We start from the raw sequence: 27,559 nt of genomic DNA, 5'->3' as shown, positions 1-27,559 counted from the left end.
GAGAATAATATTACTAATGCGGCCACTGTGGGGGTTACTATTATAAGAAGGACCACTAATGGGGTACATTATTACTATTTGGGCCATTATGGCTCTGCAGGAGGTGACCCACTGCCCAGAAGACTCCTCCCTGTAGTGAGACACTCTGCGGGACATGACCTACTGCCCAGAAGACTCCTCCCTGTAGTGAGACACTCTGCGGGACATGACCCACTGCCCAGAAGACTCCTCCCTGTAGTGAGACACTCTGCGGGACATGACCCACTGCCCAGAAGACTCCTCCCTGTAGTGAGACACTCTGCGGGACATGACCCACTGCCCAGAAGACTCCTCCCTGTAGTGAGATGCTCTGCGGAAGACGACTCACTGCCCAGAAGACTCCTCCCTGTAGTGAGACACTCTGCGGGACATGACCCACTGCCCAGAAGACTCCTCCCTGTAGTGAGACACTCTGCGGGACATGACCCACTGCCCAGAAGACTCCTCCCTGTAGTGAGACACTCTGCGGGACATGACCCACTGCCCAGAAGACTCCTCCCTGTAGTGAGATGCTCTGCGGGACATGACCCACTGCCCAGAAGACTCCTCCCTGTAGTGAGACACTCTGCGGGACATGACCCACTGCCCAGAAGACTCCTCCCTGTAGTGAGATGCTCTGCGGGAGACGACTCACTGCCCAGAAGACTCCTCCCTGTAGTGAGATGCTCTGCAGGAGATGACCCACTGCCCAGAAGACTCCTCCCTGTAGTGAGATGCTCTGCAGGAGGTGACCCACTGCCCAGAAGACTCCTCCCTGTAGTGAGATGCTCTGCGGGAGACGACTCACTGCCCAGAAGACTCCTCCCTGTAGTGAGATGCTCTGCGGGAGACGACTCACTGCCCAGAAGACTCCTCCCTGTAGTGAGATGCTCTGCGGCAGGTGACCCACTGCCCAGAAGACTCCTCCCTGTAGTGAGATGCTTTGCGGAAGATGACCCACTGCCCAGAAGACTCCTCCCTGTAGTGAGACACTCTGCGGGACATGACCCACTGCCCAGAAGACTCCTCCTTGTAGTGAGACACTCTGCGGGACATGACCCACTGCCCAGAAGACTCCTCCCTGTAGTGAGGTGCTCTGCAGGAGACGACTCACTGCCCAGAAGACTCCTCCCTGTAGTGAGATGCTCTGCGGGAGAAGACTCACTGCCCAGAAGACTCCTCCCTGTAGTGAGATGCTCTGCAGGAGGTGACCCACTGCCCAGAAGATTCCTCCCTGTAGTGAGATGCTCTGCAGGAGACGACTCACTGCCCAGAAGACTCCTCCCTGTAGTGAGATGCTCTGCAGAAAGTGACCCACTGCCCAGAAGACTCCTCCCTGTAGTGAGATGCTCTGCGGAAGATGACCAACTGTCCAGAAGACTCCTCCCTGTGGTGAGACGCTCTGCAGACCAGTGAAGGATCAGTGCTCATCTACAGATTTATTCTTGGCTTGTGCTTTTATATAGAAGATTCTGGTAATGTACAAAAAACAGCTACTGCCACAAGAGCTTACACTCTACAGCACAGCAGGAGGACCCTCGTAAATGTTCACAGGACCCCATTACTGGGATTGTACCAGCGCTCTGATATCTTACTATTGGGATGCGAGCTCTTAAAGTGACAGGCACCGCTGGACTCCCATAACCAGAGGAGCGATCGAGGAGGAACGTTTTCCGCTTCTGTAATGATTTGAAATTTGAGAATGAGAAGTTCTAGAACTTTCTAATATACTTTGCGTTTCAATTCCTCACCAGGTTCAAGATCTCTGCTTGCTGTCAGTGAATGAGAAAGCTCTTGTTTGCACTCAGGCAGTAAATGAGTACACAGCTGGTTGTGCTGATAGCTGGATCCCATCTCCACAGATCTCTGTAGGTTTGCTACAATGTGTCAGTCTGCAGTCACAGAGCATTGTCTACACTGATACAATTGTATCCACTCCTCGGCTGGCCGTGTGCAGAGTTACTGCCTCGGAATGGAAACGAGTGTTCACATTCACTGACAGCCAGCAGATCCTTGAAAACGGTGAACAATCTAAAAGAACACAGGCGGAGGGATTTACTAATGCTGTCTAACGGAGAGCTGCGCCACATTAGTGACGGGGGCTCAAGCTGGATGGCACATTTGGCGCATCTTATGACACTTTACAGCCGGAGTGGCACTGATTTTCACTGAGGGCCACATCAGACTGAGGACGGCGTCACACGGGCACAAGCGCAATCCTGCACACATTAGCGCACCTTTTTTTCCACCACGAATGAGGCTTTTTCGTACGTGTATCGGCGTATTTTACTTTTCTGCCCCCAGCAGATGCGCTGATTGAGATGGTTAATTAGTTCCGGATGTATTGTCTTTCCAGCGGAATCCCGCAGTGTGTCACGCATCTCCTTACATATTCGCGCACCCTCTATTGACTTCTATGGGGACCTTTGGTGCGTAAATGGACTGCTGCTGCATGCTGGGTAAATGTATTGGGGCCCGGCTGTCATAGACTGAGGGGGCAGGCCGGTTCTGGCTCGCGGGCCTTGTGTCTGACGGCTGCTTTACGTGAAAATGCGGTTTTCGTGTGATGCAACTTTTACAGTAGAGAATCCTACCGCAAAAGCCGTAAACTGAGGCCTGCCTGCAGAAACAAGTCCATCGCCTCTCCGGCGCGCAGCTTCTCTTCAGTCTTCTGCCAGCCCTTCCTAGATTGGAGATTGAAATCCCCGCCTGCAGGAAGACTGGGACTGCAAAGAAGCCACAGCACGTAGGGCTTATTATCGGGGTAGGGCTTATATTTCAAGCACCCCCCCCCAAAAAAAAAAATCCACGTGGTGCTACAAAGTTGCGTGACTTTGTAGCACCACTTGCTACTTTGTAGCGCTAAAAAACAAACAGTATTGCTGCGAGAAAACACAGCGCTATCGCACGGACCACGGACCACGATTTTCTCGCGGCGGCCTGAAGTTACACATTTTCCTTTGCATCACGCCACTTTCCACAACGCCGCACGCCTTTTCTCTGCACTCTTAAGAGAATTATCAAAGACACCCGAGACACAGAAGTCCGGAGAAGAGCAGCTGCGGCTTTCTTCACAAATTGCGCCTGATTTCTGATGTATTTGGCTTCACAAAGTCTGTCAGAAAGTTCTAGAACCTAATAAAACCCGAAAACCTCCTTTATGGCCCGCCCTTTGGTAAGTTTTGCTATATCGTCCTACAATTTCCTAACAGACTTTGGCGCACATTTGTTTTTTATGCTAGTTGTGCCAGATTCCTTAAAAGCCCCGTGCCTTTGCCGGGCACATTGAATCGGCACGTCATCAGCAGGGGCGGGTTATCAGCAGGGGCGGGTTATCAGCAGGGGCGCGTCATCGGCAGGGGCGCGTCATCGGCAGGGGCGCGTCATCGGCAGGGGCGCGTCATCGGCAGGGGCGCGTCATCGGCAGGGGCGCGTCATCGGCAGGGGCGCGTCATCGGCAGGGGCGCGGCATCGGCAGGGGCGCGGCATCGGCAGGGGCGCAGCATCAGCAGGGGCGCGGCATCAGGGCTTTTGTTTTCTTTATGCAAAATCTGTCCCTCTAATAAAAAATGATTGGACAGGCATCTCCTTTAAGCTTGACAGAGGGGTTACGTAGGACTAGGTAGCCCCAATAGGGCAGGGACGCCTCTTGGCCCTTTAATGTATGTGACCCCTCAGTCCATCTCCACCCTACATTGTGCTGGCAGGAGGATTCTCCATCTTCCAAGGTGTTTTCGAAACTTGTGCTTCATGGCGGTCAGTGTACAACGTAACAACGCCACCGCAGGAGATGGGAGGTCCAGGGATGATGGTGGGCCGGACCCCCAAAACATGCCCATCTATGGAACCACCACCATGGAGGTAAACCTAGGCAATAGGAGATGAAGAGCCGAGCCCTCGACATCAGGCACCTCACTGCGGATTTGGATGGTGCCTCTTCACCCACTGCTGCAGGAAGCGGTTTTTGGGGTCCATACATTTCAGATGGTTCTCAACATGGAGCCTAAGAGCGAAGAACATGAAAGAACAGCGGTGTTTATAAAGGAAGGGGTGAACATACAGGATGGGGTCTAAATGAGGGTTTATAAACTCATCACTACGGGAGCTCACTACATACAGATACATGCGGCCACCACTAGGGGGAGCTCACTACATACATATATATACAGCCACCACTAGGGGGAGCTCACTACATACAGATATACACAGCCACCACTAGGAAGAGCTCACTACATATAGATATATACATCCACCACTAGGGGGAGCTCAGTACATACAGATAGATACATCCACCACTAGGGAGAGCTCACTATATACAGATATATACAGCCACCACTAGGGAGAGCTCACTATATACAGATATATACAGCCACCACTAGGGGGAGCTCCTGTATACAGATAGATACATCCACCACTAGCAGGAGCTCACTGCATACACATATATACAGCCACCACTAGGGGGAGCTCACTACATACAGATATACACAGCCACCACTAGGAAGAGCTCACTACATATAGATATATACATCCACCACTAGGGGGAGCTCAGTACATACAGATAGATACATCCACCACTAGGGAGAGCTCACTATATACAGATATATACAGCCACCACTAGGGGGAGCTCACTACATACAGATATATACAGCCGCCGCTAGGGGGAGCTCTTTACATACAGATATATACAGCCACCACTAGGGGGAGCTCCTGTATACAGATAGATACATCCACCACTAGAAGGAGCTCACTATATACAGATATATACAGCCATCACTAGTGGGAGCTCACTACATACAGATATATACATCCACCACTAGGGGGCGCTCACTACATACAGATATATACAGCCACCAGTGGGGGAGCTCACTATATACAGATATATACAGCCACCACTAGGAGGAGCTCACTACATACAGATATATACAGCCACCACTAGGAGGCGCTCACTACATACAGATATATACAGCCACCACTAGCAGGAGCTCACTGCATACAGATATATGCAGCCACCACTAGGAGGAGCTCACTCCATACAGATATATACAGCCACCACTAGAGGAGCTCACTGCATACAGATATATACAGCCACCACTAGGAGGAGCTCACTACATACAGATATATACAGCCACCACTAGGAGGAGCTCACTCCATACAGATATATACAGCCACCACTAGAGGAGCTCACTGCATACAGATATATACAGCCACCACTAGGAGGAGCTCACTACATACAGATATATACAGCCACCACTAGGAGGCGCTCACTACATACAGATATATACAGCCACCACTAGCAGGAGCTCACTGCATACAGATATATACAGCCACCACTAGGAGGAGCTCACTCCATACAGATATATACAGCCACCACTAGAGGAGCTCACTGCATACAGATATATACAGCCACCACTAGGAGGAGCTCACCACATACAGATATATACAGCCACTACTAGGAGGAGATCACTACATACAGATATATACAGCCACCACTAGGAGGAGCTCATTACATACAGATATATACAGCCACCACTAGGGAGAGCTCACTATATACAGATATATACAGCCATCACTAGTGGGAGCTCACTACATACAGATATGTACAGCCATCACTAGTGGGAGCTCACTACATACAGATATATACAGCCACCACTAGGGGGAGCTCACTACATACAGATATATACAGCCACCACTAGGAGGCGCTCACTACATACAGATATATACAGCCACCACTAGCAGGAGCTCACTGCATACAGATATATGCAGCCACCACTAGGAGGAGCTCACTCCATACAGATATATACAGCCACCACTAGAGGAGCTCACTGCATACAGATATATACAGCCACCACTAGGAGGAGCTCACTACATACAGATATATACAGCCACCACTAGGAGGAGCTCACTCCATACAGATATATACAGCCACCACTAGAGGAGCTCACTGCATACAGATATATACAGCCACCACTAGGAGGAGCTCACTACATACAGATATATACAGCCACCACTAGGAGGCGCTCACTACATACAGATATATACAGCCACCACTAGCAGGAGCTCACTGCATACAGATATATACAGCCACCACTAGGAGGAGCTCACTCCATACAGATATATACAGCCACCACTAGAGGAGCTCACTGCATACAGATATATACAGCCACCACTAGGAGGAGCTCACCACATACAGATATATACAGCCACTACTAGGAGGAGATCACTACATACAGATATATACAGCCACCACTAGGAGGAGCTCATTACATACAGATATATACAGCCACCACTAGGGAGAGCTCACTATATACAGATATATACAGCCATCACTAGTGGGAGCTCACTACATACAGATATATACAGCCACCACTAGGGGGAGCTCACTACATACAGATATATACAGCCACCACTAGGGGGAGCTCACTACATACAGATATATACAGCCACCACTGGGGGGAGCTCACTACATACACATATATACAGCCGCCACAAGGAGGAGCTTACTACATACAGATATATACAGCCACCACTAGGGGGAGCTCACTACATACAGATATATACAGCATACAGATATATACAGCCACCACTAGGGGGAGCTCACTACATACAGATATATACAGCCACCATAAGGAGGAGCTCACTACATACAGATATATACAGCCACCACTAGGGGGAGCTCACTACATACAGATATATACAGCCACCACTAGGGGGAGCTCACTACATACAGATATATACAGCCACCACTAGGAGGAGCTCACTACATACAGATATATACAGCCACCACTACGGGGAGCTCACTACATACAGATATATACAGCCACCACTAGGGGGAGCTCACTACATACAGATATATACAGCCACCACTAGGGGGAGCTCACTACATACAGATATATACAGCCACTATAAGGAGGAGCTCACTACATACAGATATATACAGCCAACACTAGGGGGAGCTCACTACATACAGATATATACAGCATACAGATATATACAGCCACCACTAGGGGGAGCTCACTACATACAGATATATACAGCCACCATAAGGAGGAGCTCACTACATACAGATATATGCAGCCACCACTGGGGGGAGCTCGCTACATACACATATATACAGCCACCACAAGGAGGAGCTTACTACATCCAGATATATACAGCCACCACTAGGGGGAGCTCACTACATACAGATATATACAGCCACCACTAGAAGGCGCCCACTACATACAGATATACAAGGCCACCACTAGGAGGCACTCACTACATACAGATATATAAGGCCACCAATAGAAGGCGCTCACTACATACAGATATATACAGCCATCAGTAGGAGGAGATCAATACATACAGATATATACATCCACCACTATGGGGAGCTCACTACTTATAGATATATACAACCACCACTAGGAGGAGCTCACTATATACAGATATATACAGCCATCACTAGTGGGAGCTCACTGCATACAGATATATGCAGCAACCACTGGGGGGAGCTCACTACATACAGATATATGCAGCCACCACTGGGGGGAGCTCACTACATACAGATATATGCAGCCACCACTGGGGGGAGCTCACTACATACAGATATATACAGCCACCAGAAAGGGCAGCTCCCTATATTCTATATATACAGCCACCACTAGGGGGAGCTCACTGTATACAGATTTACTCATCTCTTTATATAAAACCATGTGGCCTAAGTACTCCATCAGGGATTCTGTTTATTGTACATGAATAAATAAAATAAATTCACAGGAACACTTAAAGGGGTGGTGGCCCCTGGTTTCCTGGTGTCTGTGCTGCTGCAAGGGCCCCCAGCACTAAGCTCCAGAGAGAAGACGTCTGACATCATGAAGATTACTGAGGAGCACCAAGACCCCGCTGCTGGATGGGATACAATACCGCCATTGTTTCCCGTCTTTTCTCGCCTATCCTGACAGGTTGGGGTCCGCCCACCTTCGTCTGGCTCGCAGCCCATAAACATGGAATGTGCACAAGTTCTGAACCGCCTATGAATAATTTATGTTTCCTATACAAACAATGGCGCCGTTTCCATTGTATTACACAACTATTCGCTTCGGGCGGCGCTCAGGAGGCGCGTTTTTCTGGGGGGTTTTGTGCAGTTTTCCAAAATAGCTGCAAAGCCAGCCATGGCGGCAGCGCCCCAAGAGCCGCAGAGTCCCACTTTTCACCTGCGCACACGCAGCAGTGGACCTGTGTGACTTTTCATTGGTTTACATCGTACATCTGGGCCCCTCAGACTCCAGGGCCCGCGGGCTGCACCTCCGTATGCTCCCCCTATGAAATAGGAGAGCCCATCTCTGGGCAGGAGGAGCCCCAGCAGACACAACCAATACCAGTCGCGGGTCAGAACACAACTTGGGGAATTATGGACCATGTTGAAGTCTTGGCAGTCGCGCTCCACCTGGGATGCCTGCGGTTTTCCACGCAGATGTACTCGGACGCACAGCTTATCTCCCTCTCCTCCAGCCGGCATCCCGGATTTCTATCTATTCTCCTATCTAGTTGCGAGCCTTTTTGCCGCTCACACGCAATGTTAGTCGCTTGCATCTATCTATCTATCTCCTATCTATCCATCTATCTATATATCATCTATCTATCTATCTCATATCCATCTATGTATCTCATATCTATCTATCTCATATCCATCTATCTCCTATCTCTCTCATATCTATCTATCTCCTATCTATCTATCCTATCTCTCTATCCTCTCTATCTCTCTCCCATATCTATCTATCCATCTATCTCTCTCTCATATCTATCTATCTCTCTCATATCTATATATCTAATATCTATCCATCTATCTCTCTATATCTCTCATATCTATCTATCGCTCTCTTTCTCTCTATCTCATATCTCTCTATCTCTCTCTCTATCTATCTCTCTCTCTCATATCTCTCTCTCTCTCTCTCTATCTATCTCCTATCTATCTATCTATCTCCTATCTATCTATCTATCTATCTCCTATCTATCTATCTATCTCCTATCTATCTATCTATCTATCTATCTATCTCCTATCTATCTCCTATCCATCTCCTATCCATCTCCTATCCATCTATCTATCTATCTATCTCCTATCTGTCTATCTATCTATCTATCTCCTATCTGTCTATCTATCTATCTATCTCCTATCTGTCTATCTATCTATCTATCTCCTATCTATCTATCTATCTCCTATCTATCTATCTATCTATCTATCTCCTATCTATCTATCTATCTATCTCCTATCTATCTCCTATCTATCTATCTCCTATCTATCTATCTCATATCTATCTCCTATCTATCTATCTCCTATCTATCTATCTATCTATCTATCTCTCTCATATCCATCTATCTATGTATCTCATATCTATCTCCTATCTATTTATCTATCTATCTCATATCCATCTATCTATGTATCTCATATCTATCTATCTCATATCCATCTCTCTCTCTCTCTCTCTCTCTCTCTCTCTCATATCTATCTATCTATCTCTCTATATCTCTCATATCTATCTATCTATCCATCTATCTATCTCTCTCATATCTATATATCTAATATCTATCCATCTATCTCTCTATATCTCTCATATCTATCTATCTCTCTCTCTCATATCTATCTATCTATCTCTCTCTCATATCTATCTCTCTCTATCTATCTCATATCTCTCTATCTCTCTCTCTATCTATCTCCTATCTATCTCTCTCTCTATCTATCTCCTATCTATCTCTCTATCTATCTCTCTATCTATCTCCTATCCATCTCCTATCCATCTCCTATCCATCTCCTATCCATCTCCTATCCATCTCCTATCCATCTCCTATCCATCTATCTATCTCCTATCCATCTATCTATCTATCTATCTCCTATCCATCTCCTATCTATCTATCTATCTATCTCCTATCTATCTCCTATCTATCTCCTATCTATCTCTCATCTATCTCCTATCTATCTATCTATCTCCTATCTATCTCCTATCTATCTCCTATCTATCTCCTATCTATCTCTCTATCTATCTCTCTATCTATCTCTCTATCTCCTATCTATCTATCTATCTATCTCCTATCTATCTATCTATCTATCTCATATCCATCTATCTATGCATCTCATATCTATCTATCTCATATCCATCTATCTCTCTCTCTCTCTCATATCTATCTATCTCTCTATATCTCTCATATCTATCTATCTATGTATCTCATATCTATCTATCTATCTATCTATCTCTCTCATATCTATATATCTAATATCTATCCATCTATCTCTCTATATCTCTCATATCTATCTATTTCTCTCTCTCATATCTATCTATTTCTCTCTCTCATATCTATCTATCTCCTATCTATCTATCTCCTATCTATCTATCTATCTATCTATCTATCTATCTATCTCCTATCTATCTATCTATCTATCTATCTCCTATCAATCTATCTATCTCCTATCAATCTATCTATCTCCTATCAATCTATCTATCTCCTATCAATCTATCTATCTCCTATCAATCTATCTATCTCCTATCAATCTATCTATCTCCTATCTATCTATCTATCTCTCTATCTCTCTATCTATCTATCTCATATCTATCTATCTATCTCCTATCTATCTCCTATCTATCTATCTCCTATCTATCTATCTATCTATCTATCTATCTATCTATCTCCTATCTATCTCCTATCTATCTCCTATCTATCTCCTATCTATCTATCTCCTATCTATCTATCTATCTCCTATCTATCTTTCTATCTATCTATCTCCTATCTATCTATCTATCTCTCTCCCCCCCTCTCTCTCTCTCTCTCTCTCTCTCTCTCTCTCTCTCTCTCTCTCTCATATCTATCTGTCTGTCTGTCTGTCTGTCGATCCCTCTATACATATACATATACTGAGACCGTCCGCATTACAATAGAGCACGCTGCAATTTTTCTTCCACTCATGGAATGCGCAATTCTTCTCCGTAAGCGTGAAGGGAAAAAAAATACATGTCTTTCCATGCCCGGTTTTACAGCGGATCTTCTGCGCGTTCAGCGATCGTGGAATCCACAATTCAAATCCGTTTGTGAGCGCCCGGCCTGAAGGGGCTGAACAAGGCTAATAAAAACAAGGCAGCTGCTCTCAGATACAGTGCCTCACCCATCTACAGGTTGTGTGCGGTACTACAACCCCAGTCATTTAGAGCTTGGCTGCAGTACCAGACACAACCTGTGGGCAAGGAGGCACTGCTTCTGGCATAAAGCGGTCATGTGATTTTAATTTTGGAGAACTTCTTTAACCCCTTCCTGCTAAAGGATGTACAGCTACATCCTGCAGGGTCAGGGTATGTGTGAAGAGAGATCATGGGGTGACCTCCCATCATGCAGTGCGGGCGCCAGCTATTTATTACAGCCCACACCCAGCAGTAACAGCTCTGCTCAGCTATTACTCATTTAAACGCCCCGAGCGATGGGGGATTTCATTCTATGGCATCACATCGTACTGCCGGGGCCATCGAAGCGCCGCAGGTTGTAAAAATAAGAACAATAACATTTTACCAGTTGTTGAAAAAAAAAAAAAGTAATAAAAGTTTAAAAAAAAAAAAAACACCTTTTGCCAAATTTACAATAAAAGAATCTAATTTCTAAGACATATTTGGTATCGCCGCGTCCGTAAAGTAATGCGTTATTTACCCGTATGGTGAACGGCGTCCGGAAAAAAAAATAAAGAACGCCAGAATTGTGGATTTTTTTGGTCACCCTGTCTTCCAGAAACAATGCAATAAAAAACGATCAAAAAGTCGGATTTATTCCAATATGATACAACGCAAACCGCAGGACGTCCCGCAAAACATGAGCCCGCGCACAACTGTGTGGACGGAAAAATACAAAAGCCATTGTGCGCAGAAGATGGCGGCAGAAAATAATGAAAAAAAATATAAGTAATACAGCAAAAAAAAAAAATCTATCTTAGGGCTTATTCAGACGAGCGTATATAGGCTGGGTCTTCATGCTGAGCCGATATACGGTGTCCTAATCTACAGAGGGGAGAGGATGGAAGAGCCAGGAGCAGGAACTGAGCTCCCACCCCCTCTCCACCCCTTGCCACAATTTGCAATAGGAGAGGCGGGGCTAAGTGGCGGCACCTAGCCCCACCCACGTCCCACCCCTCCCAGCTCTTCCATCCTCCCCCCTGCAGACAAGGGCACCGTATATCGGCTCAGCGTGAAAACCCAGCTGACATACAGTCGTCTGAATAAGCCCTTCGTTTGGCATCATAGTAACGGCACCGACCCGAAGAATAACATCACCAGATCATCCTTGTTGCAGTTTTTCTGGGACTCCGTTACCACTGATCTGTTCTAGGATAGGTCATCAATGTTTGCGTGGTGAGGGTCCGCGGCGCTCAGGAACCCACTGCACCGATGGTTAAAGGGGGCCGCAGAGCTCGGGTGAATAAACCCATAATGGTTATTGGACCATCTGAAAAGTCTGGACTAGAAAAATGTCACAATTTTTATCAAAAAAGCACAGCACCCGAATTGTGCTTTTTGTTCTCCCCCCCCCCCCCCTTCTCCAAGAAAAAATGTAATAAAAAGTACTTAAAAAGTCACGTGAACTCCAAAATGGTAGCAATAGAAAATGCAATGAGTCCCCTCCAGTACTGCCCCCTATAGTACCCCACTAGTAATGGTGACCCCTCTAGTACTGCCCCCTGTGGTACCCCACTAGTAACGGTGAAAACTCCAGTACTGCCCCCTATAGTACCCCACTAGTAATGGTGACCCCTCTAGTACTGCCCCCTGTGATACCCCACTAGTAACGGTGACCACTCCAGTACTGCCCCCTATAGTACCCCACTAGTAATGGTGACCCCTCTAGTACTGCCCCCTGTGGTACCCCACTAGTAATGGTGACCACTCCAGTACTGCCCCCTATAGTACCCCACTAGTAACGGTGACCCCTCCAGTACTGCCCCCTGTGGTACCCCACTAGTAACGGTGACCCCTCCAATACAGCCCCCTGTGGTACCCCACTAGTAACGGTGACCCCTCCAGTACTGCCCCCTTTGGTACCCCACTAGTAATGGTGACCCCTCTAGTACTGCCCCCTTTGGTACCACACTAGTAACGGTGACCCCTCCATTACTGTCCCCTGTGGTACCCCCCTAGTAACGGTGAACCTTCCTTTACTGCCCCCTGTGGTACCCCACTAGTAATGGTGACCCCTCCATTACTGTCCCCTGTGGTACCCCACTAGTAACGGTGACCCTTCCATTACTGCCCCCTGTGGTACCCCACTAGTAACAGTGACCCTTCCATTACTTCCCCCTGTGGTACCCCACTAGTAATGGTGACCCCTCTAGTACTGCCCCCTGTGGTACCACACTAGTAATGGTGACCCCTCCAGTACTGCCCCCTGTGGTACCCCACTAGTAACAGTGACCCCTCCAGTACTGCCCCCTGTGGTACTCCACTAGTAACGGTGAACCTTCCATTACTGTCCCCTGTGGTACCCCACTAGTAACGGTGACCCCTCCAGTACTGCCCCCTGTGGTACTCCACTAGTAACGGTGAACCTTCCATTACTGTCCCCTGTGGTACCCCACTAGTAATGGTGACCCTTCCATTACTTCCCCCTGTGGTACCCCACTACTAATGGTGACCCTTCCATTACTGCCCCCTGTGGTACCCCACTAGTAATGGTGACCCTTCCATTACTTCCCCCTGTGGTACCCCACTAGTAATGGTGACCCCTCTAGTACTGCCCCCTTTGGTACCACACTAGTAACGGTGACCCTTCCATTACTTCCCCCTGTGGTACCCCACTAGTAATGGTGACCCCTCCAGTACTGCCCCCTGTGGTACTCCACTAGTAACGGTGACCCTTCCATTACTGCCCCCTGTGGTACCCCACTAGTAATGGTGACCCCTCTAGTACTGCCCCCTGTGGTACCCCACTAGTAATGGTGACCCCTCCAATACTGCCCCCCTCACTATTGTGGTCTCAGAAAACCCCTTTAAAGCAGCCCGCTCATCACCTATGAGACCCGTAAACCACGTTATAGGGCTGAAAGGTGGAGGAGCCAAGAGGCCGGGAGCTGCTGTGTATGCTCACCGAGTCTCCCGGTCCAGCGCCGTGCCCCTGTGCGCTCACATCGTCACTCCTTTCATCCGGCTGTGTGGGGGCGCTGATTTCTTGGGGCGACAGCATTACAATGGGGGAAATCGGTGAGTAAAAAGAAGCTCCCCGGATCTCCATAATGTAATTTATGGGGCAGAGATGACATGTCCTGTAAGCCCGACTGTACATGTAGCTCCCTTCCTGTTGTACAATCTATAAGGGGTCGCCCGACCTCGGCCCACGTCTTCTGTTGTACATGATGCCATAGGTACCGGGGCGGGTGCGTCGGCTCTCAGCACCACCTGTGCCCCCCGGAGCAGTTGGCTCGGTCTGATCATGAACAGATATATGAGGCGTTAATTAAGTTTTATGGATTCTGATGAAATCTTCTGATACTTGGATGCAGCGACCATCATCATCATCATCATCATCAATCATCCACAATCCACATCTCTGAATGATCCACGTGAGGAGAACATTCTGCGACTTGTCGATGCCTTAAAGGGGAAGGAGCGTTGGCTGCACTGACTGACATCAGTATAAATTACATCCAGAAAGCTGAAATTCAACTCACTGAGCCAAACTCACATGCCCGCGATCCGAATGAAGGTGTGCGGCGGAGAAACCCAGCGGCAGCAGGCGGCGTCACAGGTGGAAGAGAAGGAGAGAAATCAGCCAGGAGCAGAAAACCTGCAGCTTTTATCATCACGGGTTAAAGGGGGGAAAGTGATTGATACCTTTTAATGGCTACATGATGTTACAGCGAGCTTTCCAACCCACGTGGGGTTCTTCCTCTGTGTATGTTGGAAAGCTTGCTGTAACATCATGTAGTTTTGTTATCCATTAAAAGCTATCACATCTACAAGATTACTTGGTTTCTCCTACTGGGAACAACCACATTTTGCTCTACTGACCACACTATACCCAACGTTTGTAGGTTAAAGTGGTATTCCAGGACTTTAACTACTGATGAGCTGTCCTCCTGATAGGTCCATAGTTGATCCAGAGGGGATCACCACTCAGGATCCCCAGCAATCAGCCGAATGTTCAGTCCGCTGTCAGGGCATTGGGTTAGATGTCATCATCGATGGTCAGCAGCAGAAGTGTAATAGCCAGCCGTGACTGCAACGAGGAGCTGGAAGTGTAATAGGAGGCTGCATTCCCATTGGCTATTACACGGCACTGACCAGCAAATAGGACATCCGACCCGCTGCAGTCACTGCTGTTCGGTGGGGATCTGAGTGGTGGGCTCCCATTGATCAACTATTGATGAGTTATCCCGAGGACAGGTCATCAGTCAAGTCCCAGGATACCCCTATAAATCACCTTAGTAAAAAAGGGCATCCTAATCAGCTCACATGTTTCAAAACTTTCCAGGTCTTACTCATAGCAAGAACCATTAAAGGGGTTCTCTGAGTTATGAAAGGGGTCCCCTGCAGTGTACAATAACACAACAGCTGATACTCCCCGCTCGTTCCCCGCACCGGCCGCCGGGTCCCCCTGCTGATGTCACCTGTAGAGGCTGCGGTCAGCCTGAAGCATGTCCAAACAAGGCGCTGCAGCCAATGACGGAGCTCCGAGATTATCCCTGTGCGCTGTGATTGGCTGCAACAACAGGTTTACGGGACGTCACAGGCAGCCTGTAAACAACAATACACCCAGAGGCGGCAGCGGACGAGCGGGGAGAGGGGAGTACCGGCTTCACTTCCCATAATCAGTCACATGCTCGTCAAAGACATCCGCCATTAATTACCCCACTGCGGAGACAGAAAAAACCTTTATGGTCAGCTTTATCTGTTCTCAGCTTGATTACTACAACTGACTACTGATTGGGCTTCACCCCTCCAACCCATCCTGAATGCAGCAGCCAGGCTCATCCCCTTGCCAGGTCCCTACACAATGCATCTACCCTGTGCCAGTCACTACGCCGATGCCTCCCCCCTGAGCCAGTCACAGCGCCGATGCCTCCAGCCTAAGCCAGTCACAGCGCCGATGCCTCCAGCCTATGCCAGTCACTACGCCGATGCTTCCAGCCTGAGCCAATCACTACGCTGATGCCTCCAGCCTATGCCAGTCACTACGCCGATGCCTCAAGCCTGTACTAGTAACAACACGGATGCCCCCAGTCTGAGACAGTCACTACACGGATACCCCCAGCCTGAGCCAGTCACTACACCAATGCCCCCAGCCTGAGCCAGTCACTACACCAATGCCCCCAGCCTGAGCCGGTCACTACACCGATGCCACCAGCCTGAGCCAGTCACTACACCGATGCCACCAGCCTGAGCCAGTCACTACACCGATGCCCCCAGCCTGAGTCAGTCACTACATCGATGCCCCCAACCTGAGTCAGTCACTACACCAATGCCCCCAGCCTGAGCCAGTCACTACACCAATGCCCCCAGCCTGAGCCAGTCACTACACCAATGCCCCCAGCCTGAGCCAGTCACTACACCAATGCCCCCAGCCTGAGCCAGTCACTACACCAATGCCCCCAGTCTGAGCCAGTCACTACACCAATGCCCCCAGTCTGAGCCAGTCACTACACCAATGCCCCCAGCCTGAGCCAGTCACTACACCAATGCCCCCAGTCTGAGCCAGTCACTACACCAATGCCCCCAGTCTGAGCCAGTCACTACACCAATGCCCCCAGTCTGAGCCAGTCACTACACCAATGCCCCCAGCCTAAGCCAATCACTACACCAATGCCCCCAGTCTGAGCCAGTCACTACACCAATGCCCCCAGCCTGAGCCAGTCACTACACCAATGCCCCCAGTCTGAGCCAGTCACTACACCAATGCCCCCAGTCTGAGTCAGTCACTACACCAATGCCCCCAGTCTGAGCCAGTCACTACACCAATGCCCCCAGTCTGAGCCAGTCACTACACCAATACCCCCAGCCTGAGCCAGTCACTACACCAATGCCCCCAGTCTGAGCCAGTCACTACACCAATACCCCCAGCCTGAGCCAGTCACTACACCAATGCCCCCAGTCTGAGCCAGTCACTACACCAATGCCCCCAGCCTGAGCCAGTCACTACACCAATGCCCACAGTCTGAGCCAGTCACTACACCGATACACCAGTCTGAGCCAGTCACTACACCGATACCCCCAGTCTGAGCCAGTCACTACACCGATACCCCCAGTCTGAGCCAGTCACTACACCGATACCCCCAGTCTGAGCCAGTCACTACACCAATGCCCCCAGCCTGAGTCAGTCACTACACCAATGCCCCCAGCCTGAGTCAGTCACTACACCAATGCCCCCAGCCTTAGCCAGTCACTACACCAATGCCCCCAGCCTGAGCCAGTCACTGCACCAATGCCCCCAGCCTGAGCCAGTCACTGCACCAATGCCCCCAGCCTGAGCCAGTCACTACACCAATGCCCCCAGTCTGAGCCAGTCACTACACCGATGCCCCCAGCCTGAGCCAGTCACTACACCAATGCCCCCAGCCTGAGCCAGTCACTACACCAATACCCCCAGCCTGAGCCAGTCACTGTACAGGTCGCCCATCAAATATAGATAATTTATTACTGGATGTTGGGACCTATTTTTTTCTGTTTTTCTCAATTTGTAAAGCGCTACGCAATATGTTGGCACTATATACAGATTGTCAGCTGCCTTGTTACTTTACACAATGGGGGACCCTCTAGAATGCCTTCACATGACTCGAACAATCCCTTTTTAGGGCTCAAGATGTGTAAATGGCGCAGGATGAACTGCTTTAACATGTGACCAAATAAAGCTGGATTTCTGCATTTCTGGCGTAGATGACGCAGGAGCGGCGCCTCGGGGTGGGCTGCCGGTTTTATAAAAATTAAGCTTAATCTGTGTGTAATAAAAAAGTTCTATGACTTTCAGATATACTTTGTGGTTATACTCCTTGTCATTTTCAAGATCTCTGCTGGCTGTCATGTTTCTATTCAGAGGCAGTGACGCTGCTAGTCCTGCTCTCAGTTGAGAAGTGATACAATTGTATCCAGTGTCAGCGGCCCGGACTGCAGACGGATACATTGTAGCAACCAGCAGAGCCCTGGACAGCGGTTGGTCCTCCTTGTCAGCGGAGTGACCTAGACTCCCAGGATACCTTCGTTTCTGGTGTAAAGGACAGTAAATTGGGGTCTCCTGCACCCGTCGAGCTTATGAAGCTTCTTAATAAATTCTTCGCACCTCTGGCCGTCCCGTGCGCCAGACTCTCACATCTTCACCAGACATAAATGTTATAGCAGATTCGCCCGCTGAGCCCGGCTCATTCCAAAAAAAAAATGGCGGACACAACGAAAAACAGCAAGAATGTACATTTTTGGTCCAAAACCTGGGCTGAGCTAAAATTATGAACTCCCTCGCGCCAGAATTGTGGCATCAAATTCACCACTTCTCCCCCCATCCCCTTCCCAATACCTCGGGGTCAAAGCAGGCCATGGCCACGTTTTAATAAGCCTCAACCACTTTTAGAAAAGTGACAGGCGGGTTGCACAAAGGCGCAAATTTTTGATCAGGCATGAGTCCGGGGGAGGAGCCACAGATTGCGGTATCAGTCGGCATCAGTGAGTGCTTATCATTCTACAAGCAGTCAGGATGCAGCAGTGAGGCGCGTGGAGCCTTTCGATCCTTGGTTCTCCTGCTCCACGGGGACTCCTGCTCCACGGGGACTCCGCCACTGCATAAGCTTTACTATCAATCAGACTTTCTATACATGGAGGGACCTTGGGATCATCACACCACCCTTGCCTATACATCCAATGTGCGCGGCTTTTACCGCCAGTTATGCTCTTCTATTCCTCTCAATGTATTTTACGCATCAGCGCACTTAACATTTCCAGCTGCTGCATCGGCCTCACTACAAACCAAATCGTATCCTGTCCTCAGCGGCCAATCGTATCCTGTCCTCAGCGGCCAATCGCATCCTGTCCTCAGCGGCCAATCGCATCCTGTCCTCAGCGGCCAATCGCATCCTGTCCTCAGCGGCCAATCGCATCCTGTCCTCAGCGGCCAATCGCATCCTGTCCTCAGCGGCCAATCGCATCCTGTCCTCAGCGGCCAATCGCATCCTGTCCTCAGCGGCCAATCGTAGCCTGTCCTCAGCGGCCAATCGTAGCCTGTCCTCAGCGGCCAATCGTATCCTCTTACTCTGTGCAGACCGACTTCGGAGATTTACGTATTTTATTGATGCTTCATCCCATCTGCCCCTTTGTGTTTTACCGCACATCGGACGCGCTCCTCCTCTCCTCCCTCTGCTTTTTGTCTATGTGGGTGGCTCCAGAGTGACCTGCTGCGCTCCACTACGATCCGCTGACCATGGAGAGTGAGCTGCAATATTCTTGTTCCGCCAGCATGACTTCGCAGGATATATTCCCCACAATGCAGATTAGAAATCCTCATTTATTTGCTGATCAAGAGCTAACATAGTAAAAGCTATTTTTTTTTAACCCTTTGTGCCCCATGACATAGATCTACATCATGGGAGGAAGAAGGGGGTTAAGGAGAAATGTTGTATAGTTACGACATATGGTTTGCGCAGGCTCTGAATGTAAACTTGCGCCTTCGGCAGTGGAAGCCGGCTCTGACTGACAGCCAGCCTCCTGCTGCAACAGCGGGGACTGATGAGAACACTGTTCCCTGCACTTAACCCCTTACATACCACAATCAATGCAGAGTGCACAGGGTTCACAGAGAGAGGGCACGCCTTCTGTGCTGTCATTGGTCTTATGTAATCACAGAGGGCCAATGGATTGCATGGCAACCGGACACCAATGAAGGACGTCCGGGTCTGCCATGGCCTATGATTGCGATGATTACTGATAATGCATTGCAGTACAGAAGTATTGAAGTGTATTATCAGAAAGATCATACATAGCAGGTTCAAGTCCCCTGCAGGGACATAACAATGTGAAAAGAAAAAAAAAGGGAAAACAAAAAATATGTTCGATATCACTGTATCCGTAACGGCTCATACAATGTATTGCACACCCTCAATGTCCCTCATGACAAATGCTATAAAAAAAGAAAATTTTAAAAAACGGCCCAAACGCTTTTTTTGTTACATTGAATTGCAAAAACCACAATAATCGTGATCAAAAAAGTCCCATATACCCCAAAATGGTGCAAATAAAAGCTACAGCTTGCCGTGCAAACAACCGGCCTCGAAATAGAGGATGGTGAAATGGATCCGGAACATCGAAAGCCGTCAGATATGTGAGGCCGCCTACAGCGACGGAGTTTGCGCACCTTGACCGACCTTATGGACTCTGACAGACAGAACTAGTTTGAAGGAGTAACCAGAAAGCTGGGAGTGCCTCAGAGGTGAGACATTTTGTTATCATGGAATGCTGGTTAAAGTATCTGCAACGTTCGGGCGCCGCGCCGTCCTGCCAAGCGAAAATATATACCGGATCCCGCAGTGAAAGTGGATTATTATAAACAATATCCATCTCTGTCGGTCAGCTGCTGCGCCATCCTGAACCTGCGTCGCACCGTCACCCACAACAGATCCACGCTGCCGCCCAGCCATCCAGGATTTTGAGGGCTGCCCGCCTCACCCGTGACCCACACATCATCTACCTTCAGGGTGGACTACGAGATCAGTGGGAACGCTCCCCGGACACTCACACAATGGCCTGCAAGCTGCAGATCCCGTCCTTCTTCTGGAGCCGCACCTTGGTCACTCGTGGCAGCAGGTTCTTCGGGATGCGCTTAGCCAGCTGGGTGCAGCAGGAGGCGGAGGAGGATGGAAGACCTGGGGAGGATATTAAGGGTTGGTCACTGACCACTTATGGTTGTACACCAGAGACGGAGCAAACACTGCAGGACACTGTGGGGAGGGGTCAATAAAAGGGGTTCAGTCATTAGGGTCATGAAGATGGGCTCAGAGCTCCGAGTCATGGAGGTGGCCGGGCCAGCGTCTCCCCGCCCGCATCATGTAGGCCCGTCGCTTTTTCCCCTTCTGTATATAGGGAGAGAACTGTCAGTTTCGCACACTGTGGGCGGGGAGACGCCATCACGGTCCGCCACCATGACTCAGAGTTCTGAGTCCATCTTCATAAACCTGGTGACAGATCCGCTGAGGGCGCACCTTAGTGCTCATCCACATCACACGCTGGGTGTCCCTTTTCCTGTTCTGAAAGCCTTTCCGTTGTTACAAGCTGGAAACAATCGCAGCCACATGGAGCCCTCGGACTACAGTGGCCTCGTTAGACCCTCCAGCATTTCCACACACAATGCATCACTCCCATCATCCTCTGACCCCAGGAGCTCACAATCTAATCTCCCCATCACACACAATGTATCACTCCCATCATCCCTGACCCCAGGAGCTCACAATCTAATCTCCCCATCACACACAATGTATCACTCCTATCATCTCTGACCCCAGGAGCTTACAATCTAATCTCCCCATCACACACAATGTATCACTCCTATCATCTCTGACCCCAGGAGCTTACAATCTAATCTCCCCATCACACACAATGTATCACTCCCATCATCCCTGACCCCAGGAGCTCACAATCTAATCCCCCATCACACACAATGTATCACTCCCATCATCCCTGACCCCAGGAGCTCACAATCTAATCTCCCTATCACACAATGTATCACACCCATCATCCCCGACCCAAGGAGCTCACAATCTAATCCCCCCATCACACAATGTATCACTGCCATCATCCCTGACCCCAGGAGCTCACATTCTAATCCCCCCATCACATACAATGTATCACTCCCATCATCCCTGACCCCAGGAGCTCACAATCTAATCTCCCCATCACACACAATGTATCACTGCCATCATCCCTGACCCCAGGAGCTCACAATCTAATCCCCCCATCACACACAATGTATCACTGCCATCATCCCTGACCCCAGGAGCTCACAATCTAATCCCCCCATCACACACAATATATCACTCCAATCATCCTCTGACCCCAGGAGCTCACAATCTAATCTCTCCATCACACACAATGTATCACTCCCATCATCCCTGACCACAGGAGCTCACAATATAATCCCCCCATCACACACAATGTATCACTCCAATCATCCTCTGACCCCAGGAGCTCACAATCTAATCTCCCTAGAGCACACAATGTATCACTCCCATCATCCCTAACCCCAGGAGCTCACAATCTAATCTCCCCATCACACACAATGTACCACTGCCATCATCCCTGACCCCAGGAGCTCACAATCTAACCCCCCATCACACAATGTATCACTCCCATCATCCCTGACCCCAGGAGCTCACAATCTAATCTCCCCATCACACACAATGTATCACTGCCATCATCCCTGACCCCAGGAGCTCACAATCTAATCCCCCCATCACACACAATGTATCACTCCTATCATCTCTGACCCCAGGAGCTCACAATCTAATCCCCCCATCACACACAATGTATCACTCCCATCCTCCCTGACCCCAGGAGCTCACAATCTAATGCCCCCTATCACACACAATGTATCACTCCCATCATCCCTGACCCCAGGAGCTCACAAACTAATCTCCCCATCACACACAATGTATCACTCCCATCCTCCCTGACCCCAGGAGCTCACAATCTAATGCCCCCATCACACACAATGTATCACTCCCATCATCCCTGACCCCAGGAGCTCACAATCTAATCTCTCCATCACACACAATGTATCACTCCCATCATCCCTGACCACAGGAGCTCACAATCTAATCCCCCCATCACACACAATGCATCACTCCAATCATCCTCTGACCCCAGGAGCTCACAATCTAATCTCCCTAGAGCACACAATGTATCACACCCATCATCCCTGACCCCAGGAGCTCACAATCTAATGCCCCCATCACACACAATGTATCACTCCCATCATCCCTAACCCCAGGAGCTCACAATCTAATCTCCCCATTACACACAATGTACCACTGCCATCATCCCTGACCCCAGGAGCTCACAATCTAATCTCCCCATCACACACAATGTATCACTCCCATCATCCCTGACCCCAGGAGCTCACAATCTAATCCCCCCATCACACACAATGTATCACTCCCATCATCCATGACCCCAGGAGCTCACAATCTAATCCCCCATCACACAATGTATCCCTCCCATCATCCCTGACCCCAGGAGCTCACAATCTAATCTCCCCATCACACACAATGTATCACTCCCATCATCCCCGACCCCAGGAGCTCACAATCTAATCTCCCCATCACACACAATGTATCCCTCCCATCATCCCCGACCCAAGGAGCTCACAATCTAATCTCCCCACCACACACAGTGTATCACTCCCATCATCCCTGACCCAAGGAGCTCACAATCTAATCTCCCCATCACACACAATGTATCACTGCCATCATCCCTGACCCCAGGAGCTCACAATCTAATCTCCCATCACACACAATGTATCACTGCCATCATCCCTGACCCCAGGAGCTCACAATCTAATCCCCCCATCACACAGAATGTATCACTCCCATCATCCCTGACCCCAGGAGCTCACAATCTAATCTCCCCATCACATACAATGTATCACTGCCATCATCCCTGACCCCAGGAGCTCACAATCTAATCCCCCATCACACACAATGTATCACTGCCATCATCCCTGACCCCAGGAGCTCACAATCTAATCCCCCCATCACACACAATGTATCACTCCCATCATCCCCGACCCCAGGAGCTCACAATCTAATCTCCCCATCACACACAATGTATCACTGCCATCATCCCTGACCCCAGGAGCTCACAATCTAATCCCCCCATCACACAGAATGTATCACTCCCATCATCCCTGACCCCAGGAGCTCACAATCTAATCTCCCCATCACATACAATGTATCACTCAATTCATCCCTGTCCCCAGGAGCTCACAATCTAATCCCCCATCACACACAATGTATCACTCCCATCATCCCCGACCCCAGGAGCTCACAATCTAATCCCACCATCACACACAATGTATCACTCCCATCATCCCTGACCCCAGGAGCTCACAATCTAATCTCCCCATCACACACAATGTATCACTGCCATCATCCCCGACCCCAGGAGCTCACAATCTAATCCCCTATCACACACAATGTATCACTCCCATCATCCCTGACCCCAGGAGCTCACAATCTAATCTCCCTATCACACACAATGTATCACACCCATCATCCCTGACCCCGGGAGCTCACAATCTAATCTCCCCATCACACACAATGTATCACTCCCATCATCCCTGACCCCAGGAGCTCACAATCTAATCTCTCCATCACACACAATGTAGCACTCCCATCATCCCTGACCCCAGGAGCTCACAATCTAATCTCCCCATCACACACAATGTATCACTCCTATCATCCTGACCCCAGGAGCTCACAATCTAATCTCCCCATCACACACAATGTATCACTGCCATCATCCCTGACCCCAGGAGCTCACAATCTAATCTCCCCATCACACACAATGTATTACTCCTATCATCCCTGACCCCAGTAGCTCACAATCTAATCCCCCATCACACAATGTATCACTCCCATCATCCTCGACCCCAGGAGCTCACAATCTAATCTCCCATCCCACACAATGTATCACTCCCATCATCCCTGACCCCAGGAGCTCACAATCTAATCTCCCCCATCACACAATGTATCACTCCCATCATCCCTGACCCCAGGAGCTCACAATCTAATCCCCCTCATCACTCACAATGTATCACTCCCATCATCCCTGACCCCAGGAGCTCACAATCTAATCCCCCATCACACAATGTATCACTCCCATCATCCCTGACCCCAGGAGCTCACAATCTAATCCCCCTCATCACACACAATGTATCACTCCCATCATCCCTGACCCCAGGAGCTCACAATCTAATCCCCCTCATCACACACAATGTATCACTCCCATCATCCCTGACCCCAGGAGCTCACAATCTAATCCCCCCATCACAGACAATATATCACTCCCATCATCCCTGACCCCAGGAGCTCACAATCTAATCCCCCTCATCACACACAATGTATCACTACCATCATCCCTGACCCCGGGAGCTCACAATCTAATCCCCCTCATCACACACAATGTATCACTCCCATCATCCCTGACCCCAGGAGCTCACAATCTAATCTCCCCATCACACACAATGTATCACTCCCATCATCCCTGACCCCAGGAGCTCACAATCTAATCCCCCATCACACAATGTATCACTCCCATCATCCCTGACCCCAGGAGCTCACAATCTAATCTCCCCATCACACACAATGTATCACTCCCATCATCCCTGACCCCAGGAGCTCACAATCTAATCCCCCATCACACAATGTATCACTCCCATCATCCCTGACCCCAGGAGCTCACAATCTAATCCCCCATCACACACTGATATGTCGGTGGTGGAGGTCTCCTCTGGAGTTGTGTGGTCCTCCTCTCCCCTCTAAGCCTTCTGGCTTCTCACCTGCCGGACTCTTTCTATTTCCTTACATGTTTTTTATGCGTTCTTCGCAAAACGTCTTTAGCCTCCAGAGTCAGTGCCCCTCCCCCTCCTCCTCCTCCTCCTCTGTGATTGTGGGATTGTGTCCCCCACCTGGACAGGTACTCCTCGTCGCTCCATATAGTCAGACCTCAGGATCTCTCATGTCTCCTACCTTGACTTGTGAGGGTGGTGGAGACCAGAAGGAGAAGCAGGAGGCCGAGGCCCCTCGGGGAGGCCATGGTCTGCTGGAGGGAGCCGCTCCTGTGATCCTGGAGCAGCTGCGGGGTCCCTCCCATGTATGTCGGCGGACCCTCCCCGTCTCCTCCAGGTGTTCTTACATGTAATATTCCGGAGGCGTCCCTGGGATCGGCTCTTCTAATTGTTTCCTAGAATTGTATCCGCTACTTGTTTCTTCTCCTGTACTCTCATCGTTTCCTCTAATCGTGCCCCTAGCGCTGTCATCTAAGCGGGTGCCGCAATTAGTCCTCTAATCGCGCCCCTAGCGGTGTCATCTAAGCGGGTGCCGCAATTAGTCCTCTAATCGTTTCCTCTAATTTAACTTCTCTCCTCTAAGGTCGGTTTCCCACGGGCGCTAATCTCACGCGGGTTTGACCTGCATTGAGTGACGCACCGCAGCCATGAGGCTCATACAGAAGCGATGTGAGGCGTTTTTGTCTAAAAATTGCATCTGCAGGTAAAACGCACATTACTGAGCGCGGTACCGGGCGCGCCCGCGCGTCGTTAGCCTAATTGTTTCCTCTAATCACTTTTGGTAATCAATTCCCCTAATTGTTTGCTTCAGCAAAAATAAACAAAAAACACTCAGCTTACAGGCAGTGAAAGTGCCAATACAGCAGAACCACCAAGACTTCTCTGACTAGCGCCCCCTAGCAGTGGCCCAGTAGAAAGTGTTTCCCTTAATTGCCCTAGTAGTAATAGAGTCCCGCATAGTGGTTCCTGTGTCTACAGTGTCCCCCATACTAGCCCCAACACTAATTTTGCCCCTCATAGTGGCGCCTCATAGTAGTAATGGCCCCAGTGGTAATAGTGGCCCCAGTAGTAATAGTGGCTCCAATAGTCGCCCAATAGTAATAGTGACCCTGTTAGTGGCCCTAGTGGTGATAGTGGCCCCAGTAGTAATAGTGGCTCCAATAGTCGCCCAATAGTAATAGTGAACCTGTTAGTGGCCCTAGTGGTGATAGTGGCCCCAGTAGTAATAGTGGCTCTAATAGTCGCACCAATAGTAATAGTGACTCTGTTAGTGGCCCCAGTGGTGATAGTGGCTCCAATAGTCGCCCAATAGTAATATTGACCCTGTTAGTGGCACCAGTGGTAATAGTGTCTCCAATAGTCACCCAATAGTAATAGTGACCCTGTTAGTGGCCCCAGTGGTAATAGTGGCTCCAATAGTCTCCCAATAGTAATAGTGACCCTGTTAGTGGCCCCAGTGGTAATAGTGGCTCCAATAGTCTCCCAATAGTAATAGTGGCTCCAATAGTCGCCCAATAGTAATAGTGAACCTGTTAGTGGCCCCAGTGGTGATAGTGGCCCCAGTAGTAATAGTGACTCTAATAGTCGCACCAATAGTAATAGTGACCCTGTTAGTAGCCCCAGTGGTAATAGTGGTCCCAGTAGTAATAGTGGCTCCAATAGTCACCCAATAGTAATAGTGACCCTGTTAGTGGCCCCAGTGGTAATAGTGGCCCTAGTAGTAATAGTGGCTCCAATAGTCGCCCAATAGTAATAGTGACCCTGTTAGTGGCCCCAGTGGTGATAGTGGCTCCAATAGTCGCCCATTAGTAATAGTGACCCTGTTAGTGGCCCCAGTGGTAATAGTGCCTCCAATAGTCGCCCAATAGTAATAGTGAACCTGTTAGTGGCCCCAGTGGTGATAGTGGCCCCAGTAGTAATAGTGACTCTAATAGTCGCACCAATAGTAATAGTGACCCTGTTAGTAGCCCCAGTGGTAATAGTGGTCCCAGTAGTAATAGTGGCTCCA

At 49.2% G+C, this 27,559-nt stretch overlaps 1 protein-coding gene across 1 annotated transcript; it reads right to left on the bottom strand.

Annotated features, from left to right (window-relative positions):
- Positions 1-1,438: 1,438 nt before the first annotated feature.
- On the bottom strand, positions 1,439-25,910 carry CCL27 (C-C motif chemokine ligand 27). The gene is made up of 3 exons (XM_066602295.1): positions 25,733-25,910; positions 20,728-20,854; positions 1,439-4,021 (listed from the first exon to the last, which is right to left on the bottom strand). The coding sequence occupies exons 1-3, from the start codon at positions 25,854-25,856 to the stop codon at positions 3,931-3,933; spliced, it is 342 nt and encodes a 113-aa protein (XP_066458392.1). The 5' UTR covers positions 25,857-25,910; the 3' UTR covers positions 1,439-3,930.
- Positions 25,911-27,559: the final 1,649 nt, after the last annotated feature.

The sequence above is a fragment of the Eleutherodactylus coqui genome, chromosome 5, assembly GCF_035609145.1.
Source record: "Eleutherodactylus coqui strain aEleCoq1 chromosome 5, aEleCoq1.hap1, whole genome shotgun sequence".
Lineage (NCBI taxonomy): Eukaryota > Metazoa > Chordata > Amphibia > Anura > Eleutherodactylidae > Eleutherodactylus > Eleutherodactylus coqui.
This window is presented reverse-complemented; position numbering and strand designations above follow the sequence as displayed.

What these genes read in the sequence shown, in the direction of transcription:
- CCL27 (XM_066602295.1), bottom strand. Translation starts at nt 25,856, where the DNA reads ATGGGAGGGACCCCGCAGCTGCTCCAGGATCACAGGAGCGGCTCCCTC. An exon ending in CACCACCCTCACAAGTCAAG is followed by an intron (nt 20,855 to 25,732) that starts GTAGGAGACATG and finishes TATCCTCCCCAG; the next exon opens with GTCTTCCATCCTCCTCCGCC. An exon ending in TGCAGCTTGCAGGCCATTGT is followed by an intron (nt 4,022 to 20,727) that starts GTGAGTGTCCGG and finishes CTTCGCTCTTAG; the next exon opens with GCTCCATGTTGAGAACCATC.